General features: G+C 44.1%; 2 protein-coding genes across 2 annotated transcripts; one reads left to right on the top strand and one right to left on the bottom strand.

Annotated features, from left to right (window-relative positions):
- Window positions 1-613: 613 nt before the first annotated feature.
- LOC145356868 (bile salt-activated lipase-like) lies at window positions 614-15,107 on the top strand. Its single transcript, XM_080209832.1, has 8 exons — window positions 614-998; window positions 2,384-2,412; window positions 6,520-6,709; window positions 9,328-9,490; window positions 10,332-10,567; window positions 12,163-12,339; window positions 13,736-13,898; window positions 14,843-15,107. Exons 1-8 carry the CDS (start codon window positions 614-616, stop codon window positions 15,105-15,107), a joined length of 1,608 nt encoding a protein of 535 aa, XP_080065958.1.
- A 6,882-nt stretch (window positions 15,108-21,989) lies between these two features.
- Window positions 21,990-22,301, bottom strand: LOC145360366 (histone H4-like). The gene has a single exon (XM_080215543.1). It carries the CDS (start codon window positions 22,299-22,301, stop codon window positions 21,990-21,992), a length of 312 nt encoding a protein of 103 aa, XP_080071669.1.
- Between the last annotated feature and the right edge of the window lie 1,628 nt (window positions 22,302-23,929).

Genomic DNA, 23,929 nt, shown 5'->3' with positions numbered 1-23,929 from the left:
GCCATTAAAGGTACAGGACCAAAGTACAAAATTCACAGCAATTAAGCAAGATAGAAGATGTTAAAAGAAACCTTTATCATCCACTAGATAATGGAAACATAGAATGAACTCGCAGAGAATGAAAATAATCTGAGTTCAAAAAGGACACTCCCAAAAAGGGAGTTGGCTTGATATATGTTGAGAAAGACATTGCTAATCATAAAAGTATTGATAATACTGCATAATGCTTATCAAAATAAAAGTAAAGTTTATTTATTAATCACAAGTAGGCTTACATTAACACTAATGAAGTTATTGTGAACATCCCTAGTCGCCACACTCCGGCACCTGTTCGGGTACACTGAGGGAAAATTTTAGCATGGCCAATCCACCTAACCAACATGTCTTTTAGACTGTGTGAGCAAACCAGAGCTCCTGGAGGAAACCCATGCAGACACGGGGAGAATGTGCAAACTCCACACGGACAGTGACCCAAGCTGGGAATCAAACCCTCATCTCTGGCGCTAGGAATTGAACCTCTGTCCCTGGCATTGTGAGGCAGCAGTGCTAACCACTGTGCCACCATGCCGCCCTACTGGAGTTGGAACAGGATTTAAAAGTCTTAAAGGTGATAATGGGGAAGAGGAAGTCCCTAATGGAATCATCTAAATGCAGTGCCCTTGATGAACAGAAATGGCCTTTCTTGTTTCAGAATTTCTCGCACTCTGACTATTTCTCCTTTCGCCAGCCCCTACCCGATCCTCTCGTACAAACACAGAACGGTCTTCTGCGTGGTTTCAGAATTCAGCAGAATGATAAGGTAACAGATATTTTCAAAGGAATTCCTTACGCACAGCCACCTATTGGGGAACTCCGTTTCCAAAAGCCAAGACCACTCAACTCATGGACAGGTATTCGAGATGCAAGGAAATATGGAAGTATCTGCCTGCAGGACCAAGTGTTTGTGAAGGATGTCCATGGTGATGAAGATTGTCTCTTTCTGAACATATGGGTACCAGGTGGTGTTCAAGGTAGTGTATGGAAACCCTACACTGTTATATGAACCAACGGGAAAGTTTTAAAGGCCATTTCTATTGATTTATTTTAGAATTATTTTATTTCTCGGCACCCATTATTTTTGCTCTTGAAGATTTGATGTCACTTCATTTCAATAGTGGGGAATATGCAATGCTATTGGTTGAACTCATACAGAAGTCAACACTGAAAAAGAGGCCTTGTTAATGTCATTGGGTTTACTTGGCACCTTTTCATAGGATCCCTACAGTGCAGAAGGAGGCCATTCAGCCCATCAAGTCTGTAGCAACTCTCCGGCAAAGCATCTTACCCTTGCCCACCCCCTGCCCTATTGACTAGTCCCCCTCTGGATACTAAGGGGCAACTTAGCATGGCCAATCCACCTAATGAGCACGTCTTTTGATTGTAGGAATAAAAAACCAGAGCACCTGGAGGAAACCCACACAGATACTGGGAGACTGTGCAAACTCCACACAGTCACCCAAGCTGGGAATGGAACCCAGGTCTCTGGCACTGTGAAGCAGTAGTGCTAACCATTGTGCCACCATGCCATCATGGTGGTTGCTTTCTGTTGATGGCTATAGTATTTCCTCTGCACCTTAATGAGAAGCAAGATTCTAATTTAGCCACAATCAAATATTTAGACCAATCAGAACATTGGATTATGTGAACCATTCGCCTTCTTTGCTTTACAAATAAATGACAGTAAGTGGTACATTTTTAATTAGATTTATTCCAGAAACAACATTTTTCCTTGATCCCAGACATTTTATCCAGAATTGCAAAGCTCACTAAGCAATTGGCATTGCTGATTGCAACCTTAGAAGTTTGTACGTATTGTAGTGGGATAGTGGGTTGCTCCAAAGCACGTATTTTATTCATAAAAAAATGAATTTCATTCAAGGGTGATTCCTACTTTTCAGAACTTTTGGCATTATGGCTCCAAATGCAAAGCCAAGAATAAAAAAACACTCAGCTGTAGAGTACCCACCCATCATAAAGTAAACGATTTATGATGGGTGGGTACTCAGTAACAATTTGCCAACTGCGATCAGCTGATCAGAAGTCATTAATGAGATGTCATGTGATCAGATGTCACATGATCAAGTGTCACTGTACCTCCAGGGTTACATTCAACCAGAGTTGGTAACATTAGCTTCTCCAGAATTGGTAACAATGTAACTTTTCTAAGTAAATATGAGCTGTGCTTTGAAAGATGAAATTAGTTGCGCTGGTATGGTAGGTTATTGGACTCGTATCTTCAATGCATAGATGGTTAATCCTGAAAGCATGTGTTCTAATCCCACCATGAGAATTTAAGGAAAATTTGGTTTTGAAAAGATGGTACAAGTCACTGGAAATTTATAAGAAACAAGAATGTTTTTTTCAGTAAGTAAGGTCAATGTGTGATTCCAGTCACACACCAATGTGATTGACCTAACTCCCCTCTGAAGTGGTCTATTAAACTGTTACCAGTAGTTCAGGATGAATGCTCTCCAGGAGGTAGTGGCGTAGTGGTATTGTCACTGGACTAGTAATCCCAAGACCAAGGTAATGCTCTAGGGACCCAAGTTTGAATCACAGCATGGCAGGTGGTACAATTTGAATTCAATAAAAATCTGGAATTAAAAGTCTTATGGTGACCTTGAAAACTTTGTTGATAGTCATGAAACTCCATCTGGTCCACGAATGTCCTTTAGGGAAGGAATCGGTCATCCTTACCTGATCTGGCCTACATGTGACTATGGTTGATTCTTCTTAAATGCCCTTAGGGATGGACAATAAATGCTGGCCCAACCAGCAATGCCTACATCTTCTCAAGGCAATTAACAATGGACAATGAATGCTTCCCTTGCCAGTGACAACCATGTCCCAGGTATTACCATTCAGAAGAAAACAAGTTTCTCTGCTGTTACATTGTCCCTTCGCTCTGGGGGTTATGACTCTCAGTTCCCGGGAGATATCTCATTCGATAAGATTGCTTGTTCGATGGGGATGGCTACTTTTGAATCTCATTCATAGTTGAGAAATACGGACGGAATTCCAGTTCTAGCTGTGTGTGTGCAACCATGCTAGCTTGCTGTGTGTGCTTATTAACAACTACAACACAAAGGCCCATCCGTCCACCTGCAGTATTTCATTAGTTAGATCACAGTGGACTATTGTGTAACTGTAGGTGCCAGAGTTTAGAAAGATTCCAGGTCTTGGAAATGGCGCAAAAGACATTTGTTTGGAACCACAGATGAATGGCTTCATTTTATTTATTAATGTCACAAGTAGGCTTACATTAACACTGCAATGAAGTTACTGTGAAATTCACCTAGTTGCCACATTTTGGCTCCCGTTTGGGTACACTGAGGGAGAATTTAGCGTGGCCGATGCACCAAACCAGTCTTTTGGACTATGGGAGGAAACCGGCACACCCAGAGGAAACCTGTGCAGGCACAGGGAGAACGCGCAGACTCTGCACAGACCCAAGCCGGGAATTGAACCCAGGTCCCTGGTGCTGTGAGGCAGCAGTGCTAACCGTAGTGCTAGATGAGCTGTGATTGTTCTCTTTGGAACAGGGAAGATTAAGGGACAATTTAATAGAGGTGTTCAAAATTCCTGGGGTTTTGAGTAAGTAAGGAAAAGCTGCTGGAAACAGGGCCAATGACCAGAAGGCATAAATTTGGCCAAAGGACACAACAAGGGCAAAGAGGAAATATTTTTTATGCAGGGAATTGTTATGATCTTGAACGTATTAACTGAAAGGGGGATGGAAGCAGATTCAACAGAAATGTTAAAAAGCAAATAGTGATCTTTGAGGAGGAAGTGTTGTGGGCAGAGAGATGGGACTATTTGGATAGTCTGTTCTTCCAAATGACTTCACAGGCGAGGATGGGCCAAATGGCTGTGCTTTATGACTCAAATCATTTTAATTCCTTGTGGTCTTCTCAAAATTCACTTGAAAGCAGAGAGGTCAATTAAATGAATCCAAAAGCCATATTTGGCACCTCCTGATACTTTTCCTATTTTATCTTCCTGCCTGCTTTGATTTAACGTATTTATTTCAGAATTAAGAAAGTGCTTTCACCACTGCCCCCCGCCCCCCACCCCCAGTAAGTATCTTTATGATCATTCTTTCAAATGCACCATACAAAGGCTTTTCAAAAAAAGGAAATGGAGTCAAGACACAAAATGTGCTGAAGCCAGTGGAAATCTGAGCCTTCCGAATAGTTCAGTAATTCGAATCCCTTTGTGCCAAGTGGAAACACATTTGTTATGCGGTAACCTGAGATCTTTGTGTAGCTCTTTCATTGCCCTGCTTCTATTTTTTTTCCCAAGCCTGTACAAACTCTTACCTTTTCAACTCTGCATCCCGGAGGGGATAACGTGGAGATGAAAGGGATAGCCTTTTATCCAAAAGTGTTTGGCACGCTCTGGTTCATGTATATGCCAAATACTTGAGCTTGATGAGGTAACATTAAAAACACGTCATTAAATCACAGAAGCAGCACATTGAGAGCGTGGTGAAAATGATGGGCACTTTCGTCCTCCTCTCCTTCCCCATTATAAGGATAGTTTTCCCCTTTAAAATGTTCACGTTTTTCTTCATTCATGAACAAATTGGTTTGAACGTGCAGCAATGGAGCCAATGATTTAATTAAAACATGCTGAGTATCAGCATGGTGGAACTGCTGAGGGGTGAAGGGAGTTGGGTTTGTTTTCTTTGGTATGGAGGCTTTGAGGTGATCTCATTGAAAGAATATAGCAAAGTTGATTCAGGCTAAATGTTCACAAAGTGAAAGGTCCAAAAATCGAGGGAATAAAACTTACAGAAGTTGGAAGGGAAGTAAGGGAGACTTTTTTCTAATGAAAAGAAACAACAGTGGCCTGGAATACGTGACCAGAAAGGCCAAAGGGAGCAATAATTGCAAGCAAAATTGTGAGAATAAATAATAATTAAAAGGTTCCTTCCCCTTAAGGAGCTAAGAAGAATAGAATAGGTTAATCCTGAGCACTCTTTCAAGTTGCACGTGACAGCAAAATAATGGGAGTTAGGTGCACAAGGCAGGTTCAGAAACAATGTCAGGAAATATCACTTAGCAAAATATGATTAACATTGAGCATAATCATCCAAGTAAGAGATTATAACAAATTATTGTGCTGTCACGCAAGAGACAGTAACAGTGATTTGGAGAACTGGTGAATCTGTGGAACTCTTTGCCACAAGAAGCTGTGGAGGCCAGGTCATTGAGTGTCTTTAAGACAGAGATAGATAGGTTCTTGATTAATAAGGGGATTAGGGGTTCTGAGGAAAAGGCAGGAGAATGAGGATGAGAAAAGTATCAGCCATGATTGAGTGGCGGAACAGACTTGATGGGCCAAGTGGCCTAATTCTGCTCCTATGTCTTATGGTCTTCTGGTCTAACACTTGGAATTCCCCTCTGGGATTTTCCCTGTCAGTGACCATGGCCGGAATTCACCCATCCTGCCCACCTCTGGAATTTTAGTAGGTGGGATGTGGAGAATGTGAAACGCCATTGACTATCGGGCAGGAATTTTCGGCTTTTAGACCAGCCTGGCTGGAGAATTCCACCCCATAATTGAATCTATGAAAGAGGTGTGAGCATGAACGCTCCCCCCACTGCCCCCTCCCCCAATCTTTTGTCAAAGTTATAACAAATCCCAGAATTAATGGGTAAGTTTCACTGGAAGGATGGGTTGGATGGGCTGAATGGCCTCCCTCATCTGGACTCTGTAATATGGTTTACACTGGAATTCTGCAGGGAAACACCCGCCCCTAACCTATCTTGCCCCAATACCTGAATGGAAGACCACAAGACACCCACTGTAGAATTTTCTGTATACACCCATTGCTTTCTCTCCACTCGCTGTATTAACTGGATTAATTTAAAATAACCTCGACATGTTACATTGACTCGATTGTTTAAATATAGTTTAAGAGTTAACATTCTGCGCGTTAACGTTCCCACCTTTGAGTCAGGAGACTAAGGCCGGAATTTTACCAGCATGCCCGTATGAGGCTTGTAAGATCGCGTCTGAGGCCAATGGAGAATATCGTTCTGCGATCGGCTTGCCGGTAAAATCAGGGCCTAAGGATTCAGGCCTCACTTGACAGGGTGCCAGGAGCAGAGATAAGAGTTGACATAGTGTGGGATATTATGCTTGGTGGGAGTGGAGTGGCAACTCCCTATCATGTTTAGCCAATCCTTCTGAGAGAGAGTTGTGAATCAGAGTGACAACCCTCTTGCAATACTGCCATGAGATGTTTGCAGCCAAGCTGAGGGGGCAGCCAGAGCTTGGCTAATGCCTCATTGGAATAACAGTACAACCTGTGACAACGTTGCACTGAACTATCAGCCTAGATTGCACACTTTAACCCCTTATCCTGACATAAGGCACATCTTACAAAGTACACAATGTGAGGTAATAAACGGTTGACTTTGTCTGTGGTCTTACTGCTCTTTCCGCCTCCTATTTGCAGAGGCCTTGAGGAAGAAACTGGCGGTTATGGTTTGGATTCACGGAGGAGCGTTTGCTATCGGAGCAGGTCAAGGCCACGGTATCATAAACGGCACTGTGTACGATGGCAACGAGCTGGCCCACGGAGGGGAGGTCATCGTCGTGAGTGTCAACTACCGTCTGGCTGCACTCGGCTTCCTCAGTACCGGAGACAGCAACGGAAGAGGTGAAGCTATTTTACTACAAACAGAATGAAGAACCATCACATTAAAACACCCTGCGGCAAACGCAGTCATCTTGGGTGTAGATCCTTTATGCAATAATGTACAGGAAAAACAACAACTTTACTTTTCCTAGCACATTTAATCTAGTGAAACATCTCAAGGTTGTCCACAGGCGTGTTATCAAACATAATTTGAGGCCAAGCCACTTGAGGAGATATGGTGACTTAGAATCATAGAATCCCTATACTGCAGAAGAAGGCCATTCAGCCTATCGAGTCTGCACTGACACAATCCCACACATGCCCGATTCCTGTAATCCCTCACATTGACCCTACTAATCCCCCGACACAAGGGTTAATTTAGCATGGCCCATCAACCTCACCTGCACATCTTTGGACTGTGGGAGGAAACTGGAGCACCCGGAGGAAACCCATGCAGACATGGGGAGAATGTGCAGACAATGACCTAAGGCCAAAATTGAACCCAAGTCCCTGGCGCTGTGAGGCAGCAGTGTTAATCACTGTGCCACAGTGCCACCTTTGTGACCTAAAGCTTGGTCAAAGAGCTAAGTTTTAAATAGCTACTGGAAGTAAGTCAGGGATGGAGAGAGGCAGAGAGGGGAGGGAATTCTAGAATTCAGGACTGAGGGAGCTGGAGGTACGTGTGTCAATAATGAGGTGATCAAACTCAAGGATGAGAAACTGGTAAGTACTGGAGGATTGTAGAGATCTCAAAGATTATTGGACCGCATGAGGTAACAGAGTTAAGGAGGGGTGAAGCCATGGAGGGATAAGGATTCTAAAATCGAAGCAATACTAAGCCAGAAGCCACTGTTGGCTGATGAGAACAGAAGTGATGGGCAAATGGAATTTTTCACCAGTTGGGATATAGACTTAGAGACTTTAACGAGCTGAGGTTTACAGAGGACATTGGGTGGGAGGACAGAAAGAAAGAAGAATAATCAAGTCACGGGTAACAACGGCACGGATGAGAGATTCACTGGGTGCTTTAAATCAGGGTAGGGTGGGGGATTGTAAATGGACAGACTGCTCTACATCCCAACTGAAAGCAGCAGAAAAAAAATGTGGAGAAATGTAAAAGTGGCTGTCGACTTGAGTCATAGCCTTTTGTGTGTGTGGGGGTGGATGTTGGGGAGGAGGGGGGCTGGAATAGAGAGAGAGAGGGAGGGAGAGTTCCACATTATGTGATGAAGTGCTTCCTGATGTTACCCCTGAATGATCCAACTCAAATCTGAAGGAAACGCCTCCTTGTTCCAGACTCCCACAATTGAGGAAATTCATAAGAACATAAGAACATAAGAAATAGGAGCAGGAGTAGCCCTTCGAGCCTGGCCCACCATTCAATAAGATCATGGCTGATCTGAACCCTTAATCCCCTTGCCTATCAAAAACCTATCTACCCGCGTCTTAAATATATTTAGCGAGGCAGCGTCCACCACTTCAACGGGCAGAGAATTCCAGAGATTCACCACCCTTTGAGTGAAGAAATTAAAACCCAATGAACAAAGAAAATTACAGCAGAGGAACAGACCCTTCGGCCCTCCAAGTCTGCACTGACCATGCTGCCTGTCTGAACTAAAACCTCCTGTCCTTTCAGGGACCATATCCCTCTATTCCCATCTTACATATTTGTCAAGACACCCCTTAAAAGTCACTATCCTATCTGCTTTCATTACCTCCTCCAGCTACGAGTTCCAGTCACCCACCACACTCTCTGTAAAAAAACTTGCCTCGTACATCTCCTTTAAACCTTGCCCCTCCCATCTTAAATCTATGCCCCCCAGTAATTGACTCTCTCACCCTGGGAAAAGGCTTCTGACTATCCGCTCTGTCCATGCCCCTCACAATCTTGTAGACTTCTATCAGATCGCCCTTCAATCTTTGTCATTCCAGTGAGAACAAACCAAGTTTCGCCAACCTCTCCTCATAGCTAATGCCCTCCATACCAGGCAACAGCCTGGTAAATCTTTGCTGTACCCTCTCCAAAGCCTCCAATCCTTCTGGTAGTGTGGTGACCAGAATTGAACACTATATTCTAAGTGCAGCCTAACTAAGGTTCTATAAAGCTGCAACATGACTTGCCAATTTTTAAACTCAATGCCCTGGCCAATGAAGGCAAGTATGCTGCATGCCTTCTTGGTTACCTTCTCCAACTGCCTTGCCACTTTCAGTGACCTGTGTACCCAGATCCTTCTATCTATCAATACTCTTAAGGGTTCATTTACTGTATATTTCCCCTATGTATTAGACCTTCCATATTGTATTGCCTCACATTTGTCTGGATTAAACTCCATCTGCCATCATTCCATCCAAGTCTCCAACCGATCGATATCTTGCTGTATCCTCTGGCGGTTCTCATCACTATCCGCAATTCCACCAACCTTTGTGTCGTCCGCAAACTTACTAATCACACCAGTTACATTTTCCTCCAAATTATTTTTATATATATATTACAAACAGCAAAGGTCCCAGCACTGATCCCTGAGGAAGACCACTAGTAGCAGCCCTCCATTCAGAAACACACCCTTCCATTGCTACCCTCTGTCTTCTATGACCAAGACAGTTCTGTATCAAATGATTCTTTTAATCCTATTTTTTAGGTAATTACGGCTTATGGGATCAGCACATGGCCATAGTCTGGGTGAAGAACAATATCGCAAATTTTGGAGGAAATCCGGAGCTCATCACTGTATTTGGTGAATCGGCTGGAGGTGCCAGTACAAGCGTGCATGTGTTATCACCAGTAAATAGAGGGCTCTTCAGGTATTTATGAAATAGAATATTCTTTCTCTCTGATATGGCTCACCAGCAATGTACAGTCTATATTTTTTTGCAATGCACTGTCGATTTGTTCAAATGTGAAGTACCTTATGTTTATGTTAATATTATTATTGTCACAAGCAGGCTTACATTAACGCTGCAATGAAGTTACTGTGAAAGTCCCCTAGTCACCACACTCTGGCGCCTGTTCGGGTACACTGAGGGAAAATTTAGCACGGCCAATGCACCTAACTGGCCTGTCTTTCCTTCCAAGGGAATTAACATTGGTCATCAGCTACACAACACTGTCCTGACATACCCGGGAATTAAATTTTGCTGTGAGGAACTCAGGAGTAACACCTTGAGACACTAAAAATAACTGCGTGTTTCTTCTTCATTGGGGACCATCTTGAGCCAATGCTGTCTGTCTGCAAGAAGGCCGGTGGCGGTGGCTCAAGATCCAATGAAACCTTTGAGCCTTGGCACCTTCTGGCCCTTGTTTCCCAGCAACTGCTGGGAAGCCTTAACGATAGCAGCCAGGATTGCTAGATGCAGGCTTCTTAGGCCTGTCCAAGTGTGAGGCCTGGGTAGGGGTAAAGGCCTGTGCCAGGGATTCTCCTGGGATCATCCAGTCGCTTGAGAAGAGTGAGCAAAAATCAAGTCCAACACCACAAACTCTACCTCAGTGCATAGATTTAGATTTTTTTCTTGTCTAACTTCCATTTCTTTTCTCATCCTCAAACCACCACCTGTCTCTCTCTCTCTCCCCAACCCACCGCCCCCCTCCCCCCTCCCCCCCCCCCCGCCAACACTCCCCCACCACCCTCTCCCCACTGCTCTGTAGACGGGCTATTTCACAGAGTGGCGATGCCCGGGCAATATGGGCTGTGAATCGAAACCCGCTCCGCGCTGCCCGTCGTGTCGCCCAGGCTGTGGGGTGCCCACTGGAGGATACTGCCGCCATGATGTTTTGCCTCAGGCTGGCGCCCGCCAAGGATATCATGTTGGCGGTTCGAGTGACAGAACTACTTAACAAAGAGAGGATTGTGTTTTTCCTTCCATTTGGCCCGACAATAGATGGTAATTATTTTAATTACAAGTTGCGAAAGTATCAAAGAAAGCCCACTAAAATCCCGCCCACTATACAAATGCGAGCCATTCCTTTTATGCTGTTATTTGAACATTGCCGATTTCTGCATATTACTCTTTGCTGGTCGTTTGCCTGTTAATCCACTGTGGGGAGGGGAATATAGGTCCACTGTGTGGGTGCAAAGGAGAGAGTTCAACTGTTTTTGGCGCCGCAAAGTTTTAATCAAGCTTTGATTAAACCTAGTCTGCATCAGGATTTATATGGGTACACAGTGATGGAGTAATAGTGTTTAGATCCCTCTCTGTGATTTCCTCATTCACGGCACAGTGACACAGCGGTTACCACTGCTGCCTCACAGTGCCAGGGACATGGGTTCAATTCCGGCCTCGAGCCACTGTCTGTGTGGAGTTTGCACGTTCTCCCCATGTCTACATGGGTTTCCTTTGGATGCTCCAGTTTCCTCCCTCAGTCCAAAGATGTGCAGGTTAAGTTAATTGGCCATACTGAATTTACTCTGGTGTCAGGGGGATCCATAGGGTAAATATGAGGAGTTGTGAGAATGGGACCTGGGTGGGATTGTGGTCAGTGCAGACTCGATGGGCAAAAAGGCCTCCTTCTGCATTGTGGATTTCTATGTTTCTATTCCCAACCTCATTTGCTCTAAACAACGTTAGTAATGTTGGACAGGAAAAGACTAACTGGTCCAAACAGCTACAATCCCCTATGCATCACACTCCCCACCCACCCAGTGCCATGTAATCCCTTGTGATAAATACAAAATGCAGATTAAAACTCCAGGCCAATTTGCAAAATTCCCCTCTGAGCCCATTAATAGAGTGCTATAAAACCCTCCTGATACAAGCAAAAATTGGCGGATGAAGTGTGCTAAGCCGCCCTTATACATCACCCAAAACATTTGAATACATGTTCACACTGACACTCTTAGGTTCAGGTTTATGGGGCATCAAGAAGTAGGCTGGAATGCAGGGGCACGGGGGTGGGAGTTGGGAGTAGGGGGTAGAGGTAGTGAGGAATAGGGTGCCCATTGCCTTCCAGCACCACTGCTGTTTTACCAGAAGTGAATGCCATTAAATATTCCCAATCGATCATCATTTATTTGCAATATATTACCATACAACAGTAACCGTACTGGTGTGATTGTGCCACAACCATAGTTGTCAGTGCTAGAACTCTCACCTCTGACTCAGAAAGTGGTGTGTTCCTTCTCCAGGGTCCGGAACGTAAATTCAAATCCGAGGCTGACACTCTGGAGTGGTACTGAGGGAGTGCTGCACTGCTGAGGCGCTGTCTTTCCATTAACTTCTTAAGTTCTCTTAAATCATTAAAGATCCCTGGGCAATGCAAGCCTTTATTTCTTGTTTCACTGTGTATACCCACTGGGTTATTGGAGGGAAAGAGGTCTGAGGGGGTGGGGGGAGGGAAACGATGTGGGGGAGGTTACCCTACGTATATCTAAAAGGAAATTGTCATGTCCCTCTATCAAGGTGTCGCTCCACTAATCTATTGCCACTCTCTTTGTTTTTGTCACTATTTGAAGTATTGACTCCCATCATTCTGGTTACAGGTGATTTTCTCCCTGCTGAGCCAGAGACCCTGTTTGAGAATAGTAAAGATATTGATTACTTGCTGGGCTGTAACAATGGAGATGCCCATATGTTTGTATCTGCCTGGTTCCCTGGAGTGAATATTCCTTTTGGAATCAGTGCGGCTAAATTCCGAACTGCGGTGGAAAAGGGTATGGGTGAGTATCCAACAGGTTCGGAAGCTCATTTCAGTAACTCGAGTGACTTTTATGTAACATTTCAGAGAAATTCAAGGGAAGTCCCCAGGCTTCCTCGGGATATGACCTCTCTCATCAATGTATCTCTTACTCTGTCAATCAGAACTTACACCTCCTGACAGCAGGTTCCATTGTGGGCCATGTAAAGGATACAGGTAATCAATTCTGGAAGGGACGGATTAGTCATCAATAGTTCCAATTGGGAGCTGCAGACAATTGGGACAATTCTGTCCTAATGAGTACCAATTTTCAGGCCATATCTGCTACATGGTTGGTGACCTTAACTGGTGCTGGTGCTGTTCACATCAGACACAATATGGGTCATCATCAGAAGGTCATACTGGTTACATCCATGCACTCTGACACAGTGCATTCTCCAAGATTCGTTCCAGGTTGTCCACAGCCAAGAAAATCCCTTTGTGAAGCAGTTGAGAGGATTAGGCTAAAGCATGGAGTAAAGTTTTATTCTAAGGCAACGCATTGGCACTTAGAGGTTGCAGTAAAGTTCGCGTGCTGAGGAATGTAGTTGGCTGCGAAAAGCCTCATTAATGTCTTTCTCATCTCTAGCCGTGACAAATCAGCTATCCCGACAAGACTTTCATCTTGCATCCTTCGTAAATTTGAGCTCATTAACTTGAGCCCACATCCAATTGCACGTCAAACTGTGCTTGTCAAACTACATTGGTTCCTGATTGAGCACCGCCACAATTTTCAACATAACATCCTTGTTTTCCAATCGTTCCATGGTCACAGCCCTCTCTATTTCTGTAACTCCCTCTAACCCTCCAAAGATAACCGCATGCCTCTAATTTCTTGACTCTTTAGAATCCCTGATTTAAGCACAACACTGTTGGTGCCCAAGCTTTCTCGCTGTCAGAGACCAAGGGCGGAATTTTCCTGTGATGTCTGCCGCAGAAATTGTAGCGGGTGGAACACAGACTATGCAAAAGCCCTGGATCTCAGGTGGGATTTTCCAGCTTTGGAGCAAGCGCAACTAGAAAATTCCACCCCAAAACTCTGAAATTCCATCCCTATACTTTTCCACTTCTCGCACACTCGCTCTCTTCCCTCTTTTAAGACCTCCTTAAACTTGTCAAAATCTAGCACTTTGATGAAGCTTTGGCCCCTGTTCCAATATCCCTTTTATGTAGCTCATTGTTGAATTGTGTTTGATAGTGCTTCTGCAGAACGGTTTGGATATTTCATGATGTTAAAGGCACTATATCAATGCACAATACAGAAACAAAATACTGCGGATACTGGAAATCTAAACTGTAAACAGAAAGTGCTGGAAACACTCAGCAGGTCAGGGAGGTGGGTTAACATTTCAGATCCATTGTTCTTGTATATGTTGCAGGTTCTTTGGGTGAGGCAGCTGTAGAGTCGGCTATATTCGAGTACACTGAATGGGAGAATCCAACACAGTTTTCCAGAAGGAAGAATTTGTCGCAATTGTACACAGATTTTGAATTTTGTGGCCCAGCATTCAGTTCTGCTCAAAAGCACGTAGTGACCAGTAGGTAAGAAAGTCACAGAATCATAGAATCCCTACAATGCAGAAGGAAGCCATTCAGTCCATCGAGTCTGAACTGACCACAATCCCACCCAGGCCCGATCCCCATTACTCATGCCCTTACCTTGCTAATCCTCCTGACACTGTGGGCAATTTACCATGGCCAATCAACCTAACCCGCACACATTTGGACTGTGGGAGGAAACTGGTGCACCCGGAGGAAACCCACGCAGACACAGGGAGAACGTGCAAACTCCATACAGATAGTGACCCAAGCTGGGAATTGAACCTGGATCCCTGGTGTTGTGAGGTAGCAGTGCTAACCATTGTGCCACCGTGCTAGTGGAGGTGGAGGTCTACCCAAAGTTAGTAACTGTAAATTGCTGGGCATGCCATAGCGACTGTCATTCACTTTAAAGATAGATTTTTGCTAACCAAAAGTACTAATGGGCTATGGAGTTCGGGCAAGTGGATGGGATTAGGGTACAGATAATTAATTATCTCACTGAATGGTATGACAAGTGTGAGGAGCTAAATCTTCTTATGCCCCTAGTGGAAATTTGTTTATTTATTATTAATTTAGGAGACGTGAGCCCCACTTGCATGGCCAGCATTTGGTGCCCACCCCAAATTGCCCTTGAACCTTTTGGCTTGCTGGGCCACTTTAGAGGGCAGTTAAACATTTGAAACTGCTAAATATGGGATATGGAGTTTTCTTTCTCAAATAACTGTTGAGGCTGAATTGTAAATTCCCCAAACTGAAGTCGATAGATTAGGTGGGTGGATGTACTGAAGAACATCTGTAAGATTCTAATTGAATGATGGGATAGTGTCAAGGGGCTGAATGGCCTATTCCTGTTCCTATTCCAAATTCCTATGCTGTTGAAAATATTTCATTATAGTTGTAAGGGTAAAGATTGCATTTATATATTAAATTTTTTTTCCACCTAGAAATGCCAGTCGGACGTACACTTACCAGTTCTCATACCCGTCTAAGATGCCAAATATGATCTGGCCAGAGTGGATTGGTGCCCTTCATACGGAAGAGCTGCAGTATCTCTTCGGTCGACCTTTTTCCATGCCCAAGTCCTACAACCAGCAGGAGAGGGAGCTGAGCCGGGCCATGATGAGCTACTGGGCCAACTTTGCGAAAACAGGGCAAGTGGAAGGAGCAAGTGAACACGTGCAGAATGGGTCCAGTGGTGACGTAGCATAGCCGGGCTCACCTAAACAGGACATGGGTGCCATTGGCATTCCTGGCGACAGTGGTGTAGTAGGTGAAGCTCTACACAAAAGGGGCAAATATGATAAAACTGAGCACGTAGATAAGAAATGTTTTACTCTTTCTAAAAGTCGAGTGTATGGAGTCTCCAATAATTGAAGTTCAAACATACTTGTCTCACATACTTGCCCTACAAAACAGGTGTACACCCTTTGTCAGGCTTGCAGGCAGGCCCATAGTGCAAACACAATAATGGTTGAATGTGAACATTCCCAATCATAGTTCACTTTCAGACAATTCAGTGAAATCCATTTAAGGAGGGACTGATATCCTTGAAGGTGACTAAATCACTAAGGTTTATATCCCAAGCTGCTGAAGGAAGCTGGGGAGGAAATTGCAGATACTCTGAGGATCATTTTCCAATCCTCACTACCCCACTAGATACAAGCAATGTCCCAGAGGATTGGAGCTCTGCGAACATTGTACCACTATTTAAAAAGGGTGAGAGGGAGAGGCCAGAAAATTACAGGCCAGTCAGTCTGACTTCAGTGATGGGCAAATTATTGAAAACAATTCTGAGAGACTGGATAAATTATCACTGAGAAAGGCACGGATTGATCAGGGATGGGCAACATGTTAAGGGAAGATTGTGTTTTACCAACTTAATAGAATGTTTTGAGGAAGTAACAAGGAGGATTGATGAGGGTAGTGCGGTGGATGTCATCTACATGTGGCTACTAACGCATTGACGAGGTCCCACAATATAGACTAGTCAAAAAAGTGAAATACTGGCAGACTGGGGGAGGTGACAGGTTGGATTCAAAATTGGCCCAGTGACAGAAAACAATGTATGATCCTGTGAAAGGAAAATGTTTTCTCATGGTGTTCCACAGGGCTCAGCACTGGGGCCCCTACTGCTTGTTGTACATATTAATGATTTAGACTTAAATGTGGGAGGCATGATCGGGAAATTTGCAGATGAAAAATATTGGCTATGGAACCAATAGTGAAGAGAATAGTTGTCAACTCCAGAATTATATCAATGGTTTGAGTGAATGGGCAGAGAAATGGCAAACCGAACTCAATCTGGAAAAATGTGAGGTAATGCATTTAGGGAGGGAAAGCAAAGCAAGGGAATACTCAACAAATGGGAAGATATTGAGAGGGATTGAAGAAGTGGGAAACTTTGGAATACCTACCCACAGGCCCTGGAAGGTGGCAAGAAAGGTGGATAGGGTGGTCAAGAAAGCATATCGAATGCTTTCCTTTATTGGGTCAGGTACTGAATACAAAAGTAGGGATGTAATTGTATAAGACACTGATTAGGCTACAGGTGGAATTTTATGCACAATTCTGGTCATCAAACTATATCAAGGATGTAATTGCTCTGGAGAGAGCGCAGAGATTTGCAAGAATGTTGCCAGGACTTGAAAATTGCAACTATGAAGACAGATTGGATGGGCTAGGGTTATTCACCTTACAACAGAGAAGACTAAGGGGTGACCTAATTGATGTGTGCAAAATTATGAGGGGCTTGGACAGGGTAAACATGAATGAAGGTCAATTATCAAGAGGCATAGATTTAAGCTACTAGTAGGAGGATTGGAGGGGAAATGAGGAAAACCTTTTCCACTCAGAGGGTGGTGGCATCTGGAATTCACTGCCTGAATTGGAAGTTGAGGTTGAAATCTTCAACTCATTTAAAAGGTACCTAGACCTGCATTTGAAGTGCTATAAGCTGCAAGGCTATGGACCCAGTATTGGAAAGCAGGTTTAAAATGACTGGCTAGTTTCCTTTTTCTCTTTTTTGGCTGTCACAGACACAGTGGGCTGAATGGCCTCTTTCTGAGGGCCGAATGGTAACTTTCCTATGGTTCCATAGGTTGATTTTATTTGAAGGTCTAAACATAGGTTCCAAACATTCTCCTTAATTCTTTTTCTGCCACAGAAATCCTAACCATCCTCAATCAGTTCCTGTTAACTGGCCAGAGCACAGCATTGGGAAGCATTATATGGAGCTGAATGCGAACTTAGACAAAGGATCAGTGGGCAGCAACCTCCGAGCAAAGTAAGACTGCAATTTCCACATGTCCGTTTTGTTATGTCACTTGTCCAAATACAGAGGGCACCTGGTTAATTTGATGCTTTACGTCCAACAGGCAGTTTGCAATGTGGAACGAGCTGATCTCAAAGATGGTTGCCAGGAACCGTGAATGCCTTGAGGACCAGATCCCAGCTCTGAATGGGACAGCCCCAGTGCTAAACCCTCCTATTGTCACAATACAACATGGTCAAGTAAAAGGTACAAAGGCAGCATTCTAACTGCTCGAGGTAACATTATAACACAATTTAGTGAGCACAATTTGCCTCTGAGTACACTTGCAATGAAAATACTGATTTCTGTGTACACTGTCCAAAAATGACATGCTTGCAATCTGTCCTCATTCCATTAGAATGGCATCTGTGAATTAGCGGTAGCAATCTCATCACTGAGTCAAGTGTTGATGGGTTCAAATCCTACTGCAGAGACTCAAACACAAAATCCAGGTTGACTCTCCCACATCACGCTGAGGGATTTGATTTATTATTGTCACATGTATTGGGATACTGTGAAAAATATTGTTTCGTACGCGCTGTACAGACAAAGCATACCATTCATAGAGTACATAGTGGAGTAGGAAAGGGGAGAGTGCAGAATATAGTGTTGCAGTCATAGCTAGGATATAGAAAATCTGCAAACTCCATACTGTCCGTGTGGAGTTTGCACTTTCTCCCTGTGTCTGTGTGAAACGGGGATGCTCTGGTTTCCTCCCACAGTCTAAAGATGTGCGGGTTAGGTTGATTGACCATGTTAAATTGACCCCTAGTGTCACGGAGATGAGCAGGGTAAATACATGTGGCTATGGGAATAGGGCTTGGGTAGGATTGTGGTCAGTGCAGACTTGATGGGCCAAATGGCCTCGTTCTGCACTGTAGGGATTCTATGATTCTATGAGAGTAGAGCTTTAAAAGCATTGGACAAATGTAAAAGATTGAATTAGAGGGGATGCCGGGTACAACTTGCAAGAGGTCACCGCGCTCCAGCATGTGCTGCACTGTCAGGGGCTGTTTTCCCAATGAGGTACAAGATCTTCCGGCTGTCCCTGCCACTGGGATCATCCAGCCCTGCCGATGGTGCACTCCTGCCATGAGTTTCCCGGTGGCGTGGGGTTGATTCAGTGGGAAAGCCTATTTATAGTGGCAGGACCAGAAGATCCTGCAGCTGGCCAATGGTGGGCTGCCTCCATTGCTGACTAACACACTGCGGGGGTAAGGGGGTGGGGGGGGGCAGGGGCGGGGGGGGGGGGAGGGTGGGGGGACAGAGAAGCTCACCCGAGATGTTCAACGGCGCCCCAGGTACATGTAAAATATCCTGTAGCAGAAGAACAATAATGTTCACCCTGGTGTCATGGCAAATATTTATCCCTCATAAAACATCATCAAACAGATTACCTGGTAATGAATCACCAGGGTAGCTGAGGTTAGAGGGATTAGAGGGAATAATATGTAGGGATATGGAGGTAGGGCCTGGGTGGGATTGTGTTTGGGGCAGACTCAATGGGCCAAAGGGCATCTTACTGCACTGTAGGGTTCTATGGTTCTATGATAATGACCTCACTGCTGGACGTAAGGTCTCACAATGTGAAAACTGGTTTCTGTATTTACTATCATATGGGACCAGTGAAAAATATCTTGATTGCAATGACTCTACTTCAATGTCACAAAGGAAGACTTGCATTGATATAGCACCTTCAATCACCTAAGGATGACCCAAAATGGTGAAGGACTTTTCAAGTATAATCACTGTTATGAAGCAGCAGCTAATGTACACAAAGAAGTATCCCACAAACAATAATGAAATATATGACCAACCCACCTAATTTAACGTCTTCATTGCTGATAAACACTGTCTGAATCAACTTCCCCTGCAGTTCTTCAAATAAGGCCACAAAGTCTTTTGCAGTCACCTGAGAGTAGAGGTTCAGTTTAATGTCTTATCGGAATGTCTCTTCCGATGTGCTGATTGGGTGCATTGGCGCTGGAGTGTGGTGACAAGGGGATTTTCACAGTAACTTCATTGCAGTGTTAATGTAAATCTACTTGTGACACTAATAAATAAAACCAAAACTTCTTAGCTCCAACATGGCCCCAATTTATTCCACATTTTCAGTGCTGAACTGAAATGTCAGACTAGATGGCATACTCAGGTGTTTGATGTGGGACTCAAACCCGTGACCTCTGACTCAGAAGTCACTGAGCCAAACCTGACATATTAAATGCCAGTCTTCACAGAGGATGGAGAGCTGCCTCTGTTACTCGCTGTGCCTAAGGATTCGGTATGCATCCCCATGGCGAGGCAGCTGCATGCATCGAGAGGGGAACATGAAGCAAGTTAACAAGCAGATCAGCCATGATCTTATTGAATTGCGGAGAAGGCTTGAGGGGCTGAGTGGCCTTGTCTATTCGTAAATTATTCTCTGATAGCTTCACACAGCAAAGGAACTGGGAATTGAAAGAAAAGTAGCTAAAAAAAAGCTTCACAGAAAATGGATCCAATCAATTATTCAGAGTCCCGAGGTGTTACTTAAAACAACAATGATGTACTAATTACCTCTCAAATATAATAAACTCCATCTGCATATTCACCTGCAAGGACATATCCAAAATAAACACAGAAAAATTGAAGCTGATAAAACATTTTGGTCTATCATTAGTTTTGAATACTTATAACTCAATGTCCCAATGGGATTTTCAACTTGCAATTCAAGTATTACGCTTCCGCTAAAGTTCATTCTCAGGATTGTAAATATCTTCAAGGTTACTGTGACAAAATGAAGCCTTGTTGTCATACTTACCGGAACATGAAGATTACGCTTGATAATTTGAATAAATGTGGATTAAATTGGGGCCACGTTAGAGCTAAGAAGTTTTTATTTTCTTTATTTATTGGTGTCACAAGTAGACTTACATTAACACTGCAATGAAGTTATTGTAAATCCTCTAGTCACCACACTCCAAGCACGTCTTTTGGACTGTGGGAGGAAACCGGAGCATCCAGAGGAAACCCACGCAGAGAATTTTCAGACTCTGCACAGACAGTGACCCCAAGCCAGGAATACAAACCTGGATCCCTAGTGCTGTGAGGCAGCAGTGCTAACCACTGTGCCACCATGCCGCCCTAGTTAGAGAGAGACAGAGCACAGGTCCCCCCCTCTTTAGCAGAAAATGATGCATGAATGAAAACTGAAGAGGGAGCAAGAAATCTTTGACAGCTATGACCAATGCATTTTATTTTTAAATAACAGTTGAACCATGATTTAAATGGTCTCCTACCATAGGTTTAGAAAGAGTAAAAACACTTCCATTTAAGCAGCAAATATGACTTTGTTCATTCACAAATTTAGAGAGGTACAGAATTGATCTGTCTTGGAGCATTTGTGGCCAACTGCACCATTCTGCATGGCAGTGAGATATGGAGGATCAAGAAGGGGAGGGCTCATATCTGAAGCGATTAGCAAAAGAAGCAAATGTGATGTGAAAAAGAACTTTTTCATGCAACAAGCGGTTCGGGGCCGCAATGCACTGACTGGAGGTGTGGTGGAGGCAGATTCAAATGAGGCTTTCACAATGAAATATCGTGCAGGGAAACGGGGAAAAGGCAGGGGACTGGAACTAAACCATAATGTTCATGTAGAGAGCTGTTGTAGACATGATGGACCAAATAGTAAAGGAATTTAGGAATTAAGGGTTATGGTGAGCAGGTGGGTAAGTGGAGCCGAGTCCACAAAAAGATCAGCCATTAGGCTGAGGGGCCAGATGGCCTCCTCCTGTTCCTAGTTCTTATGTTGTTATGTTAAATAGCCTCTTTCTGCACCATAACAATTCTGTGCTTCTGTGATAGAGAGCAGGTGGTGGGGAGATTAACCCATAGCCTGAGCCTGGGCACTGCATTTGGCCTCAGTACCCAGTATGGATCGGGTGGGGAGTTTCGATGAAAAAAATAATTCAGGGAGCGACTCCCAGTTACTGACCACTCCTGCTGTTAAGGCATGTGAGAGGACATCAGGTCAAAACAGGATTCAGTTTATGTGTGTTGCGTCTTTCACTGTGATCAAATAGCTTGTCAATGTTCCCTTTCTTAGCTTAGAATTGGTTTCGCAGTGAAATAGCAGAGCGTTGTGGACCATTACCAAACTACAACAATAATTTGCAATTCTGTTGTGCCATTAATGTAGCAAAATGCAGCCAGACAGAAATTGATGCCGAATGAAAGGAGGAAATGTTAGGCCAAAAGCCTGGTTAAATAGACATGTTTTCAGAATGAGGAGAGAGAGAGGTAGAGAGGTGAAGATGTTTGGGAGGGAATCCTCGAGTTTAGCACTCGGAGAGCTGAAGACATGGCTAGCAACAACAAAGTGAAGGAAGTTGGGGATGTGGAAGAAAGCAGGAGAAATTCGAAAGAAGATAGAGGAGATGAACAGTTTAAGTGAAGTAATAGCTTTTCTAATACAGGAGGAAGTATTTGCTCATGTTTATTAGTTAGGAAATTGCTGGGATTAATACCCTCTGCTCTGCATCCCTGGCTACTTAAGGAAGTGCCCCTGGAAATAGTGGACACATTGGTGATAATTTTCCAGAATTTTATTGTAATAACTCCACAGTGGCAAAAGTCCCGTCACCAAGTTATTTTATTTACACTGTACATAGCCAGCTCTCCAGTTGCTCCCTGCTGAATGCAGGCTGGGAGTCTGACACACCTGCTTTATATAGGGAGCATGAGGCTCCCTAATTTAACCATCAATTACAACTCATCAGGTAAAATATTTTCTTCAGTTTTCAACCACCAAAACCGTAGAGGGTTTGTCCTTGGCGTTTCAGGACGTACACAACATCCATGGCAGTAATGGTCTTGCGTTTGGCGTGTTCGGTGTAGGTAACGGAATCCCGAATGATGTTCTCTAAGAAAACTTTCAGGACTCTGCGGGTTTCTTCGTAGATGAGGCCTGAAATTCGCTTAACGCCCCCACGCCGAGCGAGCCGACGAATTGCAGGTTTAGTTATTCCCTGGATATTATCGCGGAGAACTTTCCGATGCCGTTTGGCACCGCCCTTCCCAAGACCTTTTCCACCTTTACCTCTGCCAGACATCCCGCCGTGACAGCGAGTTCAATAGTCACAACTCATCAGGTAGTTCATACTCCTGCAAGCCATCCTCATTAGCCTGGCTGGTCATCACATCTATAGACTCTGGAAGAGTTCCAGTGAATTGAAGGGTAGCTAATGTGCACCTCCCCGCCACCCCCCCCCCCCCACCCCGCGCCCCCCATTTTTAAAAAAGGAGGGAGAGAGAAAAAGGAGAATTATAGACTGGTTAGCCTAACATCGGTGGTGGGGAAAATGCTGGAGTCAATTATTAAGGATGTAATAACACCAGCATTTGGAAAAGTAGGGTCAGTCCAAATCAGCATGGATTCACTAAAGGGAACTCGTGCTTGACAAATCTTCTGAAATTTTCTGAGAATGTGACCAGTGGAGTGGACAAGGGTGAAGCTGTGTTTCTGGATTTTCAAAAGGCTTTCAACAAAGTTCCACACAAGAGATTAGTGAGCAAAATTAAAGCTCATGGTATTGGGGGTAATGTATTGATGTGGATAGATAACTAGTTGGCAGACAGGAAGCAGAAGTGGGAATAAATTTTCAGAGATGCAGGCAGTGAGTAGTGGGGTACTGCAGAGTTCCGTGCTGGGACCCCAGCTGCTCACAATATACATTAATAATTTGGATGAATGAATTGAATGCAATCTCTCCAAATTTGCAGACAACACTCAGTTGGGTGGCAGTGCATGCTCTGTGGAGGATACTAAGAGGCTGCAGGATGACTTGGACAGGCTGGCTGAGTGGACAAATACTTGACAAATGTGATATAATGTAGCTAAATGTGAGGTTATCCACTTTGGTGGCAAAAAGAGGAAGATTATTATCTGAATGGTGACAGTTTAGGAAAAGGAGGAGTGCAATGTGACTTGGGTGCCATGGTGGAACAGTTGCTGAAGGTTGGCATGCAGGTACAGCAAGTGGTGAGGAAAGCTAATGGCATGCTGGTCTTCATAGCAAGAGGATTTGAATATAGGATGTCTTGTTGCAGTTATACAGAGCCTTGGTGAGGCCATATCTTGAGTATTGTGTGCAGTTTTGATCGCCTAGTCTGTGGAAAGACATTCTTGCTATAGATGGAATCCAGTGAAGGTTCACCAGACTGATTCCTGGAATGGTAGCTCTGACATATGAAGAGAGATTGGATCGACTGGTCTTGTATGCACTGGAATTTAGGAGAATGAGAGGGGATCTCATAGAAACATATAAAATCCTGATGGGACTGGACAGGCTAGATGTGGGAAAGATGTTCCCGATGTTGGGCAAGTGCAGAACTAGAGGCCTAAGAATAAAGGATAAGCCATTCAGGACTGAGATGAGGAAGAACTTTTTCACTCAAAGGGTTGTGAGCCTGTGAAATTCTATACTGCAGAAAGCTGTTGGGGCCAGTTTGTTAGATATGATCAAGAGGGAGCTGGACACAGCCCTTGTGGCTAAAGAGATCAAGGGGTATGGAGAGAAAGCAGGAGTGGGATACTGGAAATGCACGATCAGCCATGATCATATTGAATGGTGCAGCAGGTGCGAGGGGCCAAATGGCCTACTCCTGCACCTGTTTTCTGTGTTTCTATTTCCTCACAACAGTACCAAACAACTGGAAAGTGTGGGTAATTTAGAGTTCC

This window comes from Carcharhinus amblyrhynchos, chromosome 2 (assembly GCF_965287045.1).
Source record: "Carcharhinus amblyrhynchos chromosome 2, sCarAmb.v2.hapA, whole genome shotgun sequence".
In the NCBI taxonomy this organism is placed as follows: domain Eukaryota; kingdom Metazoa; phylum Chordata; class Chondrichthyes; order Carcharhiniformes; family Carcharhinidae; genus Carcharhinus; species Carcharhinus amblyrhynchos.
Note: the sequence above shows the minus strand (reverse complement) of the source record. Positions and strands in the feature narration are given on the sequence as shown.

Excerpts from the sequence above, each read along its gene's own strand:
- LOC145356868 (XM_080209832.1), top strand. The coding sequence starts at position 614 with ATGGGGAAGAGGAAGTCCCTAATGGAATCATCTAAATGCAGTGCCCTT. Across the intron at positions 6,710-9,327 it reads CGGAGACAGCAACGGAAGAG|GTAATTACGGCTTATGGGAT; the intron begins GTGAAGCTATTT and ends CCTATTTTTTAG. Across the intron at positions 12,340-13,735 it reads TGCGGTGGAAAAGGGTATGG|GTTCTTTGGGTGAGGCAGCT; the intron begins GTGAGTATCCAA and ends TATATGTTGCAG.
- LOC145360366 (XM_080215543.1), bottom strand. The coding sequence starts at position 22,301 with ATGTCTGGCAGAGGTAAAGGTGGAAAAGGTCTTGGGAAGGGCGGTGCC.